The 14,092-nt window shown below is 38.2% G+C and overlaps 2 gene segments (V, D, J or C); both read right to left on the bottom strand.

Annotated features, from left to right (window-relative positions):
• Window positions 1-7,442: 7,442 nt before the first annotated feature.
• Window positions 7,443-8,079, bottom strand: LOC108416780. The segment is given in 2 exon segments: window positions 7,443-7,867; window positions 8,023-8,079. Coding segments are annotated over 2 exon segments (459 nt in total).
• A 1,249-nt stretch (window positions 8,080-9,328) lies between these two features.
• Window positions 9,329-9,923, bottom strand: LOC119262079. The segment is given in 2 exon segments: window positions 9,329-9,793; window positions 9,884-9,923. Coding segments are annotated over 2 exon segments (360 nt in total).
• Window positions 9,924-14,092: the final 4,169 nt, after the last annotated feature.

The following is a 14,092-nucleotide window of genomic DNA, read 5'->3' as shown; positions in this document are numbered from 1 at the left end:
TATGAATTAACTGTGTTCACCTGTGTTGTACTTCTTCTTCTCCTCTTTGCTTGAGACTAGTTGTACTAAATAAACTAGTAAATATTCTTATGTTAGCTCAACTAAATATTTTAGTGCTGACATATCAGACAGTAAAGCCAGTCATTTATGGAAGTTGACCGAACAAGATAAAGCCAGGGGTTTAATTGGTATTAGTTTTTTTTTTTTCTTGTGCAAATTTTTTTTTTTTTTTTTTTTTTTACAGTTTAGGTGCACAAGGTGGCTGCCAGGTTGTTATGCCTGTTAAGGTGAACTACTGTGTTTGTTGGCAGTTGCTAGGGTGTATACTAGGATTTAACAATTGGCAGCTGGGATGTTTCTAAGTTGTTGCTTAGGTGTCTGACTGGAGGCATCTGCGGATTTAGTCTACTAGTCGACAGAGGTGGAACAAATGCTGATGATGTCGTGTTGAAATGTGTGCTTGTTTACGTTTCACTCCCAAAAAGTGACCTGCAGAACTGTATTGCTGAATGCTGATTTCTCATATATTTACTACACTGCTCAGTTTAACAGCAGAAGGCCTTGTGTTTATCTTTGTGTGGGCATCATGCTCAAGCAAAGCATCTAACTTTTACTTTGTTTTTGTTTTCTGGCTACAGAGAGGGTCATGCAAGTCCCTAGTGAACTCCTGATGGACAATGTGTTCTCATGCAGAACTGGAGGCAGTGCACACTTTAAGTTCCAGTAATCATCCAACATCATGTCCGTGTGAGACTCTATCCTATGATGAGCACCCTCTTCGGTCAAGTCTGGACTCAGTTACTCATTATTCTTGATCAGCCAGGGCAGGTGGCTCATTCTTTTCGTGATCTTTATTCATTCCACCGTGGGTATCCTTAATATATAAAACTCTTTTATGGCAGCTTAATTTTTAAGATTGTATTTTTCATCTTGTAAACATTTAGCATCACAGCAGCCAATCCTAGAGTGTGATCTCAGCAGCAACATCACTAAACACTGCCTGTAAAAGGTTGAGCTCAGACCAAGGGAAATTCAAATATACATTTTATGGGTTACAGGGTTACAATAGACTGATGGGAATTCATGCTTTTTTTTTAAGGCTAAAAAGAAGTTAACCTGCTTTTTCTCTCATTTCATTGGTTGCCTCAACTGTGGTGCAGAGTCTGATACCCCAGCAGAGCAGAATAACAGATCCTTATGGGTTTGGATTACACTTTGCATAAACTGCATATAGTGGTATGATGTGTGTATTTTCATTTTGATTTTACTCTTTTCTTTACTTCAAACTGAGTGATAGTTATAATCAGTGTGATGCATATACAGGTATATGATGTAGAAACAGCCTTTTTTTATGCTCTTTGAATTCCTTGATACATTCATTCACAATATACTGCTGTCATGCCTAATTTCTTTATCTTGTGATAGTTTGTTAGGTACTCAAGAATTGATGTTCTGCTGGCGAATATATAGGTTTTCCCGAATGATGTCACAAACGGCCATTATGACGCCATTCCCTATAGCTATTTGTCCTAGCCAATCATTCTGCAGCAAACCCCAACATTCTAATGCCTGCAGTTTCATACAGATAGTATTCCGATGACGTCACAGTCGCGCTGCCACCAATTTGATTGTCAACTTCAAGTTCACTCAGCGGTGCTGTGGCGGTTTATAATGACATAATAAAGCCAAAACCGATCCAGCAAAGACAGAAAAACATCTTTGAAACACTTTTTAAATGTGTAAAGCACATTAATCAGTGTATTTGAGTCTACTGACTTGATTTCTTTCGGTTTGTGTTTGTACTGATGACAAACGAAAGCTGTAATCTAAACGGCTGACATTTCCGCTGGGATATTTTTTTCGTGTTCCAAACCGCACACTAGCACCCTGAATAGTGTACAAACATAGTGCCTGTACTATCAGAAGTGCACTCATTAGTGTAGTAGGTGAAGTACAGCAGTGTGTGGTTTGGGACGCAGCGTTAGATCAGCCAGTGAGACGCGATCAGCAGCTCCAACGGCTGATTGTAGCTTCGCTGTGCTGCACATTAACTGCTCAGTAAACGTCTCCGAGCAAAAGTCTGAGGTCATTTGTTGATCAAGGATTATTTATTGAGGTAAACTGATGTATTTATTGAGCTGCTGTGGCTTCGTATTCGCCACTTTTAAATTCATTCTACATTTAAGGCACCTCAGAGTAACTGCAGCAACATTTAACCTTTTTAACCCTCCTATCGTCCTTGGGGTCAATTTGAGCCCATTCAATGTTTATCATTTAAAAAAATAGTAGTTAACTTTTTTTCTTTTGCTTCATATTTCATGACTTTTCCTAATTTGATGGGGACAACTGATAAAGCATAAAATTGTCATGATGATATTTTTTCAATGTGCTGAACACATATTGCACACATTGGTCATCCTCAGGGGTCAATTTGACCCCAAGCTGTTAAAACCTGTCTGTCAGTGTGTGTGACCTAACATGACCATACCTGCAGGTGCAGTTGATACATTTGAGTTGATATATTTCATATATATATCATTGATATATATCATGAAACGTGGCAGGTGTCAGGTCTGTCCAACCCAAAACGATTGTACGACCAGCATCACCTGTTCAAAACGCAAAGATTTTTTCTGCAAGGAGCGTGCACATACACTCTGCACATCCTGTGTACAGTAGTGCAGACTAACAGCTTTACTGTGGGCATAAAGAACTGTTTCATGTTTTGACTACTATCATGTTCCCAATGTTTCGCAAATGGGTGGATTTTCATGTTGTTTTCATGTTGTGTGTCTCTAAAGACTAAAAGTTTACTGTGGGCATAAAAACCCATTCCCTGTTTTAACTAGTATCTGACATGTTCTCATTATCCATTTTCTGTCTCACAAATGCGCCCCCCCCCTCCCCCACATACAAGCAAAAAAATAAAAAACAAACAAACAAAAAACTCTATAACTCTGCCACTGCCGGTCCCAAGCCCGGATAATAAAAGAGGAGGGGTGAGCGAGATCTTAAAGTAACTAGAAACAAATATAGTACAAAAATAGTAAATAAAAAATATGTAATAAAAAAATAAGTAAATAAATATGTTTATGAGAGGAAAGGGGGAGTCACCAACATTAATCAACATGGTCATTCTGTGAGAGTCATGAATGTGCTCTCAACCTGAACGTTTTTCTGATGGTGGCGCTACAGTAAAGGTCCTATCCATCATCACCAAAACAAGACTTGTGGTCATTAATGTTGAGAAGTAAATTTGAGAAGATTTGTATGAAAAATTCAAGATAAATTAATTCTAATTTAAAGGTTTGGCCTGATGGTGGCGCTAGAGGACAGGTCAACTCAGTGATTTTCAAGGGGTTATTTATGTATTCAACAAATAAACAAAGTGCCTGTCACACAAACGTGGTCAACAATATTCTGTAAATCATTTTCTGGAGGTAAATATCCCTGGGGTCACATTGACCCCAAGGACCAAATTTGTTATTATATTTGAGGACGATAGGAGGGTTAACTCCTTGGGACCACCAATGGTCTCCAAAACACACAATCATATTCTTCTTAACTTTCATATTTCATAATCTACATTCAAAAGGTGAATGTCATATGAGAGGTGAAACTGTCTTCTTTCCAAATAAATGGGTAATTTTAAACCCTTGTAATGAAAGAAGCTGAAGTCTTCTGCAGTGTCACTATTTATAAGACTGCAACTAGTTAGCTCACTCAGTCTCTCTCTTTCTGCCGCGCAGCCCGCATGCACTCACGAGCACCCCTGCCATGCCACTATGTGCATGAGCCAAGACTTTACGATAATATTAAACACAGTTGCGACTCTAACACGACTCTTGTGGTTTTATTCTGACTTTGGAAATTTGTCTGCGACAGTGAAATTGCTTGAAAAGTCGTTTGGTGTAAGACCAGCATAAAGCTGAATAAAGATCATTAAACACAGCAGCATGATAGCTGAAGTAATCTTCTTTAGAAAAGCTGACCTTTACATCAGTCAGACCCCGAGTATCTCTTATTAATTAATTGTGAGCTTTAAGTAGAAAACTGTACTGAGTGGTGATTTGTGAGCGGAAAGCATTTTTCAAAATGTATTTATTTTATTTAATTGTTTTTTATTTAATCTGTCATCTATTTGTTCAGGAGATTCCATTTGAAATGAAATCACTCTAATTGTGATCATTGTTTATATATTCATTTTTTAGATTACAGATTAACCAATATGTGGCTGCATGGGCTGCAAAAAAGTAGAATGAAGGAAGTTTCATGATACAGAGGAAAGATCTATACCTAGTTTTGATCACATGGTTTTGGTCTGTAATTTTTAAAATTTAAACATAGCTGCAGAGCAGAAACATGTAAACTATATTGCCAAAAGTACGCTCCTCTGCCTTCACACGCATATGAACTTCAGTGACATCCAGTTCTTAATCCATAGGGTTTAATATGACGTCAGCCAACCCTTTGCAGCTATAGCAGCTTCAACTCTTATGGGAAGGCTTTCCACAAGGTGTGTTTATGGGAATTTTTGACCATTCTTCCAAAAGCGCATTTGTGAGGTCAGACACTGATGTTGGACGAGAAGGCCTGGCTCACAGTTTCTACTCTAATTCATCCCGAAGGTGTTCTATCAGGTTGAGATCAGGACTCTGTAAAGGCCAGTCAAGCTCTTCTACACCAAACTCACTCATCCATGTCTTTATGGACCTTGCTTTGTGCACTGGTGTGCAGTCATGTTGGAAAAGGAAGGGGCCATCAATTTGGAAGCATGAAATTGTCCCAAACCTCTTGGTCTGCTGAAGCATTAAGAGTTCCTTTCACTGGAACTAAGGGCCCGAGCCCAACTCCTGAAAAACAACCCCAAACCATAATCCCCCTCCACCAAACTTTACACTTTGCACAATGCAGTCAGACAAGTACTGTTCTCCTGGCAACCGCCAAACCCAGACTCATCCATCGGATTGCTAGAAGAAGAAGATCAGAAGAAGCTAAGGGGAAGCGTCATTCGTCACTCCAGAGAGCACGTCTCCGTTGCTCTAGAATCCAACGGTGGCACTTTACACCACTGCATTTGACACTGTGCATTGCTCTTGGTGATGTAAGGCTCGGCCAAACTGCTTGGCCATGGAAGGCCATTCCATGAAGCGCTCTATGCACTATTCTAATCTGAAGGCCACATGAAGGTCTGTAGTGATTGACTCTGCAGAAAGTTGGCGACCTCTGTGCACTATGTGCCTCAGCATCTGCTGACCCCACTCTGTCATTTTACATGGCCTACCACTTCGTGGCTGAGTTGCTGTCGTTCCCAATCGCTTCCACTTTGTTATAATACCACTGACAGTTGACTGTGGAATATTTAGTACCAAGGAAATTTCACGACTGGACTTGTTGCACAGGTGGCATCCTATCACAGTACCACACCGGAATTCTCTGAGCTCCTGAAAGCGACTCATTCTTTCACTAATGTTTGTAGAAGCAGTCTGCATGCCTAGGTGTTCAGTTTTATACACCTGTGGCCATGCAAGTGATTGGAACACCTGAATTCAATGATGTGGATGAATAAATGAACTGGAATATAGTGTATCTTGGACACTGCAGGCCAGTTTTAATGTAGATGTTATTTAGCCCCCCCTTCCTGAGTAGATGTACATTATTAGTCCAAATCATCTATAGTTTATTCTCATTCCCAATATACTGTAATAGCAGGGCGTGACCTGGGGAAGGCTCTGTGTTTGCTACCAGAGACTGACCAACTTATCATTCTGCAAATCATATAAGACCTTATACATTGTAAACCAATCATATCAGACCTCGGGAGGAGGGTTTCTGGTTATGCACTGCAAAGTAATCAATAACCAAGCCGAAAACAGGATTTTGTCTGAAAGCTCACTAAAATAAACATTAGACTTTATTAAAAATCTATAATATACAGAGTGAAACAGTGTGAAACAGAGTGAACAAGCTGACAAGCCAACTAGTTTAACTTCAAGTCATAATGAGTGTGAGAGTGTGAAAGAACAAGTGAGATAGAAATAACTTTATTGACAGCTGTTCACTTTCTTTGTTTTTAAATTTCTCTTCAGTTCTCAGTTTTTTTGCCACACACTGGAATATTGGTTAAAAGTAATACTGAATTTAATTTAACTTGACTGAGAAAATGTAATATTTGTCATCATGACCATGAAATTCTCTCACCTAGCTTATTAACCATGCCTACAGAGAAAAATCAGACTGAACTGATCTATAATCTGTGTCTAAGTTAGAGGAGATAGCACTGCCGGCCTTCAGTACTTTTGCTTCATCTGTGCCTGTTGTAAGGATGGATGGATATTTCAGGGAATTCGCCTCTGGCAGAGGACTGACTTATTTTAGAATGCTACACCAGATGTTCCTCATTAGGTCACCCCTCAGCCCAAAAAACATTTTCTCCAGTACTGATTAACTGTGAATAGTTACACGGTAGTACAGCAGCTCTGTCTGTCTCTTTAGATGTGCTCCATTAACATGATGCATCAGTAGCCAATAGAAATGAGTGTAAATACACGGCTTAAACAAGCTCCTCTTCACATCATCTTCCTGGAGACCCAGTCTATCACACACTAAATACTTACACATACATACGTTTAATAATACTACAGTATTCAAAACGATGGTTCTTCAAGGGTTCTTTAGAAAAGAGAATGGATCTGTTTAGAACCATAATTGTCATTGTTAAATATTTCTTTGCATAGTGAAATGGATTTTCAGATTGATTGTTAATGTGTTGTATATGGTTCTATACAGAATGAACATTGATCTATTTAGCACCAAAATGGTTCTTATTTTGTTATTAAAGAACCCTTTTTGGTGCTATATAGAACCATTTTATAAAACTTTCTGTACAGAATCACACACAACACATTCTCAGTCATTTCACCATGCAAAGCTTCATGGTTCTAATTAGAACATTTCCTTTACTAAGGAACCCTTGAAGAACCATCTTTTTTAGAGGAGCAGTATTACTGGTCTGTAGTAAAGATGCAGCTAAACATGTGTGCTTGCTGTAGTGAGTTCTGGCAGTACTGAACGACAGAACACGCTGCTGTGGTCATTCTCAAACAGATGAGTCTGGATCAGGAATGAAAATAACTTTAGCCACTCCAGCCAGCGACTCATGACTGAGCTCAACCCAACCTGTGTAAGTGATGTACAAGTGATAGAATGTCTCATAAAAGCTTTCTGCAATGAGAACATTGATCACAGATATTATCATATCAGCAAACAGTGCCTAAGCAAATAAGGCTTCAACTTATTTATGCACTGTTGCCACCTGCTGGATAGATTTTGAACTGCAGTGATAAACATGCATAGAAGTATGGTTAAGACTGAAATTATTAATGAATTATTATTTTTTAAGGATTATTTTTAAAAACAGTATTCAAGCGCATTTTCAGACATCAAGGTTATGCAGCAACAAACATGAAAATGCCAGAGAGAGTATAAACAATAGTGTAAAGCTGACACAGTGGGTTTAAGGGGAACACTGGCAGGTTTTTGTACAGTGTATCTGGGTTTCCTGTCACTGTGGGCTGCAGGGCACAGTAGTAAAGGGCAGAGTCTGATACTGCAGCAGAGGAAATCTCCAGGTCCACCTGCATTTTGTCAGTAAACACTTCAGCAGACATACGAGGAGGACGAGGATCACTCATAGTTCCTTGTAGGGTAATGTACAGGAGAAACTCTGGCCTGGATCTGGGAAACTGACGATACCACTGAAGAGGGTAAGAAGTGCTACTGTATTTGCAGGACAGAGTAACATGATCACCCTCTGAAACATGCACTTCTCCTACAAGAGGCTCAATTGTCTGCGCTGATGTTTCCCCTGGAAACAGAACAATATTGAAGATATAAAACCCTGGAATCTCTCACACAACAATTAAAAGTACCTACTATTATATTTAAAATAAAAAAAACATGTTTCTCGTGTTTCTCATTATTTTTTGTAACATTTCGGAAATATCATTGAAGTTCTCTTACCTAAAAGCAGTGCTAGGAGAGAAAGGATAGAGAGCAGCATGTTGATAGAGATGTGAAGTGACTGAGTCACTCAGAGCTGAATGGGATCAGTGTAGCTCTCTGCTGAGATACACAGCTCCACCCATAATGCAGCTCATACACTCAATCACAATACACTGATGTCATGCCTCATTTCTTCATCTTCTGATCTTTTCATCTACAGGTTGATCCTAATCATAATTTAAGGGGTTTTGTATGAATATGTGTCTTATGTTCCAAATTTATACATAAGAACCTTTGTTCCCATTTTATTTTAAAGGTCCCCTACATGCTCTACAGGTCATAAACAAACTTTCTGGTGATATTCAGTTGATTATCAATAACATTATGGTAAGGGTTAGGGCTATGAGTAGGTGTAGGTTTTACCTTGAGCTTAAGGTTAGGGTTAGGTTTAGGGTTAGGGATAGATTTAATAAACCCTTTCACACTAAACTTGAAATTCAGATTAATTTAACAGATATTTAGTTCAATGTTACTTAAATATACACTTCACACTTACAAAGAACCTACAGTGGACCATCCAAATAAAGTGTTACCAAACTTTTTGATTTTAAATGGATTAAGGTAATGAAGGTATAATTTTTCATTATGTTTAGATTATTATTCTTGCCTCACATTCCCTGAATTTGTTTCATCCATGATTTGTCTGTACTATGATTTGTGTTCCTAAATAAAAATAGAAGCATGGATGAATTGGAATCTTTTCCCTGTGTTACTAAATTAGGCTATAACCTCATTTCCACAAGGTTTTGTTTCAAACTGACCTGTATTTTAACAGTAACATTGGTTTGTCTTAGAACAGTATAGTATCATGATACTCTAGTTCAGAGAACATGTACTGACCAATAGAGCCAAAATCACACAGTCTAGAACAGAAAATTCTGTCAGATGGTTTGTATCTTCATAGACTGGCTAACTGATGACCCTCCTCACTCCACTGTTAGGGTGTGGTCAATGAATTTTACAGCAGTGTCATATTCTTCACTGGCCTCTGATGTTAATAGTTAAATCACTGGAATACTCAACATTATCCCACAGTTCACAGGGTATTAACATCTATCTGATTATAAGTGGACAGTGAGATGTGAAGTCATTTACAGCTGGTATTTCTATGAATCTCAAGCGCGTCTCCAGTGACTTCATGTGAACGGATTTCATGACGATGGGCACCGTGTACATTTACTGTGTTAGTTTCTTGCTGCGTTTGTTGTCAGACAGCGCAGCTGAAACTATATCCTGTGTCTGCCACACAAGCTTTCACTTTTTTTTACCTCAGAAATTTAACCTTGGTGGTTTCAGAGAGAGAATAAAAACAGATAACACACTGTGGTTTGGATGTTACTTTGATCTCTTTGTGTTCAAAGCAAACAGAAGGTGTGTGAGTTTTTGTAAAGCGTCTCAGAGACTTTGTATCACTGGGCTCCAACTCTAAGAGCACAGTAGTAGAGAGCTGTATCTGCCAGTCTTGGTTCTCTAAGAGTGAGCTCAGTGGAAGAGCTGGATGTAGTTGATGAAAATCTGTGGTCGGCAATATTACTGTCACTCCGCTGACGAGCACCTCTCAGCAGTAGATACTGTAGAGCTCTGTTAGGATACTGTCTGTACCAGTAGAGATAGACATATTGACTATTTGAGTCATAAGAGCATTTCAGTATAACAGGTTCTCCTTCTTTTCCAGAAACATCAGTCTCCTGATCTTTTGATGGTCTGATTTCATCAGCACCAAACACACCTGAAAGAAAAATAGCAGAGAAATAATATTAGATATGTTAATAAAGTATCATTTTTCAATTATTTCTAAGCACATCTTCACAGTGAGTACCTGATGTGATGATGAGGATGATGAGGAGGTTTCTCTTCATTGTGAATATGATCAGATGGAGTCAGTAGTGTGTTTAAGCTCTCAGTGCTCTAATGCTGATCTGTGTGTTAGTGTGAGTCTCTCTGAAGTGAGTGCAGTTATGAGAAACTACAACAGGAAACTCCTGCTCTGGGGAGCTGCTCCACTGAGCTTTCTCTTTGTGGAAGATCAAAGCAGAAATAATAGTAGAACCACAAGCATAAGCTAAAACTTAATGATCAACAAATACTCAAAGTAATGTATAACAAGAACTTAAATTTGAAATAAAACTGAAAATTGTATGAAGGGACTATCCAAGCCTGCTAAAAAACCTTTTCCATCATTTGTTTGTGTTTAGGATTGAAGTTAGGATTATTGTTTAGAACTTCATGTTTGTGTATGATGGTTGATTGTGATGATGTCACAGTGACTCAGTCTCTCTCTCTATTTCTCTCTTTCTCTCTGATATATATATATATATATATATATATATATATATATATATATATATATATATATATATATCAAAAGTTAATAAATAATAAAAAAATATAAAACAAAATATAAACCAAGATTAATATATGATCATTTAATAATTAAGAGGAAAAAGTGTTAATTATCAATTAATAATATAGAAGTATATGTAACAATAAACTAAAACCTTCTGAATATCTGTATGTAGTTTATAACATATAAAGAGGAAAAAACTTAATCAATTATATTTCTGTGATTAAGCAGGGAAAGAATAGAATTAAAAAAAGGACATCTATATTACATGTATACATATATAACTGTGAGAACAGGCTCCCTAGGGAGGTGTTCCAGACATGTCCGATGGGGAGGAGACCCCGGGGAAGACCCAGGACATGTTGGAGGGATTATATCTCTCGACTGTCTTAGGAACACCTCGGCATCCCCCCGGAAGAGTTGGAAGAGGTGGCGGAGGAGAGGGAGGCATGGGCCTCTTTGCTTAGGCTGCTGCACCTGCGACCTGGATTCGGATAAGCGGTGGAGGATGGATGGATGGACAGGCTGTGGTTTGGTGGTCACTCACTGTCCCTGAGTGTATGGCACTCGTTCACATATCTGGCTGCAGTGGACGTTGATGGACCCTCTCCTAATATAATTACTAATTTATCTCTCTCTCTTTCTCTCAAACACACACACGTAATGTCAATGCCGGTCATTGTGAGGGTTTGTCATGATTGGCCCCTCCCAGTCCTGTCCACGTGCATTTGTTTTTGTTTCTTCCCAGTCCTGCCCAGACACTTTCCAGACACTGACCCTGATTGTTACCACCTGTTATCCATCTGTCCTGGTTTGTCACTGGTCTTTGTTTGTGCTGTTTGAGTTGTTTGAAGTGTTTGATATTGTTTGGTGTTCGTTCTTCCGGCCTCCATTATTTGTCCTCGTCTCTGTTTTTGTTTAGTCTGTATTCTTGTGTTGTTTGTCATGTCTGTACCCCAATCTCTCCATGTTGGCTACCTGAACCTGGACCATCTTGACCCTGAGAATGGATTTGCCCCAAATAAATCTTGCTTATCTTCGCATATGCATCCGCCTCATCATTGCTCCCCAATGTTACAGGGTTGTCCATTGTGACATCATTTGTGGCAGATAGATTTGGATTTTCTGAACATTCTGCCGTAGGCTTCTAAGCCAACTGCAAAATAAGAAGAGGTTAGCAAAGAAAAGTAAGTTGGATTTGTCAAGCCAGTTTAGGGAATACAGTGCATTGAGATCTGAGAGACACGATATATAGACATGATATTAGTCATTGGGCCACATCCATACTGGACAAACAGTGAACTATCTGGCTGCAGAATTTCAAAACTTACATAGCTCACAATTTTGGCTGTGTTTAGACGTATGCGATTTAGCCTGGATTAGATGATACATCTGACTGAAACACAGACATTTGAAGGATGTAAACTAACCAAGAGATTATCTTTAGACTTATACACTGCAGTTTTACAGTGAATCATAAGTACTTAAATTCAAGTCAGTGAATTCAATAATGGAGCATGTTTCCTAGCTGTTAGCTGACCAAACTAGTTCTAGTTAAGAAAATAAGTTTTTAGCTCCTCAGTTAAATTATAAAAACAGGTTCTTACTTAATTAGTACACTTGTTGGGTCCTGGAACTCCACGGATCCCCTGTGTTTCACACTTATTAAATCAATGATAACATGTAAACACTGGAAGTCAGTTGACATGATTCCTGATTAGAATAATAAACTGGATAAGATGTTTCAGTAGTGGTCATCTGATAAATAAATAAATAAATGAATAAATAAATAAATAAATAAATAAATAAATGAGATTGTTGTAATGCTTACATATTATGGCAGAATTTCTGAACATCTCTGTTCTGACTACAATTATTGTGATTAGACTATCCATTTGTTTTTATAGAACAAAGTATGATCTTGTTTTATTTTACTTGCCCTGCATATCAGGCAGAATCAGAAGTCTATTCACAATGTACATTCAAAGAAAACATTTCACAGAAGACTAAGAGCATTAGTGGACATGGCTTCCAGGAGTTCAGCATGTTAAGCAGGAACACAAACAATCTGATGTCAAGAGATGGTTCTGCAGCACAATAATCTGAGAACTGGTGGGTAGATAGTTTGCTACATATTGCAAAATGCCAAGTGGAGTTTATACGTGTGTGTGGACTCTATGATTCTTTGGTTAACATACAGGTTACAAGACAAAACTATATCGGAAACATTTGCTAAGCCTCAGTCAAAATGCAGTAGAGAAAAAAAACTGCTAAAAAGCCAGAATACCAGAATACACAAAACTCAGCTCATGATAGAGAAAAAAATAATAACACATCGGAATCTGATCTTCAGTTTAGCAGTTTATATAGATAAATTTTAGATAAATGTTTACTAAATTATGCTAAACTACAGTTCATCCATGAGAAAGGACCTTTTTTGTTGCACAGTATTAGAAAACTTTCACTGACCAGTACAGGCCAATCAATAGACAGCTTGGAGAACATTTTATTTTTAGAGGTTTCAGTAGAAATGTGTGTAACTCCACCACTCTGTGAGATCACATAAATGCTAAATATTATCTCTCAGATTTTTCATCTATTTCTGTCTTTGACTCTAAAAGGTTGTATATGTGCCCTGCGATGGACTGGCGACCTGTCCAGGGTGTATCCTGCCTTCCGCCCGAAGACTGCTGGGATAGGCTCCAGCATCCCCCCGCGACCCTGACGGAGAAGCGGCTTAGAAAATGGACGGATGGATGGAAGGTTGTATATGTGGGTACAATGAAGTAAACAGCACATTGTACAAAATATTAAGCAACAGTTGGTAATGCAAATTTGAGTATGAAGAAAACACATGAATTTGTGCCTCTGTCAGTCTGTTAGTGGTGGCTTGATGGTATGGGGTATATTTTCCTGGCACACACACGTCTTTCCTGATTCTTTGGAATGACATTTGAACAACGTATTACATGGGAACCTTATTGTCAATCAGATGCACAGTCAGAAGTCCAAAGTTGTCCACATGACTTGACAGTGAATTTCACTTATTGCATCAATATTTCCAGTCACCTGATCTCCATCTGAAGTAAACAGAACTAAACACAACCGCTGAATTACACCTGAGGTCCTTTCAACACATTATCAGGTCTTGACACATTTAGGCTGTTCTGAGAGCAAAATGATTGAATGCCACCCCTAAGATTTTGTAAAATAACTATATAAGACAGATGAATGTAGTAATGGGAGTGCTGTAGGTGTTACATGTGGTGATAACTGGAAAAGGTTCTAGGTTTTTGCATAGATGAAGAAACTTTTCCTAGAGCCTCAGAAAGATTTCTTTTTAGAATTTGTGCTCATTTTGCAATAACATCAGTAACATGTCTTTGAATTGTGAATTAAGTTACATGCAGTAACTTTAAGAACAGTGAAATTACAATAAGAGCATTTCTAAAAGTTTTTTTCCTGTTCTTTAAATGTTTAATTCATGCCCTGACTTGGTCACAGCACAGCTGATGCATATGACACTCTGACAGTCATTTTCCCAAATAAGATATTTAACAACAACATCAAACCAGTTCAGTTTTGTTGATATATTGCTGACAAACTTGATCCTTTTATAGTTCACCTGTCTTTGTATTGTTAAAACATTTGCTTTGTTAGATAAAATCATTTTATAGAGTTGTA

The sequence above is a fragment of the Pygocentrus nattereri genome, chromosome 2 (genome assembly GCF_015220715.1).
Source record: "Pygocentrus nattereri isolate fPygNat1 chromosome 2, fPygNat1.pri, whole genome shotgun sequence".
NCBI lineage: Eukaryota > Metazoa > Chordata > Actinopteri > Characiformes > Serrasalmidae > Pygocentrus > Pygocentrus nattereri.
Note: the sequence above shows the minus strand (reverse complement) of the source record. Positions and strands in the feature narration are given on the sequence as shown.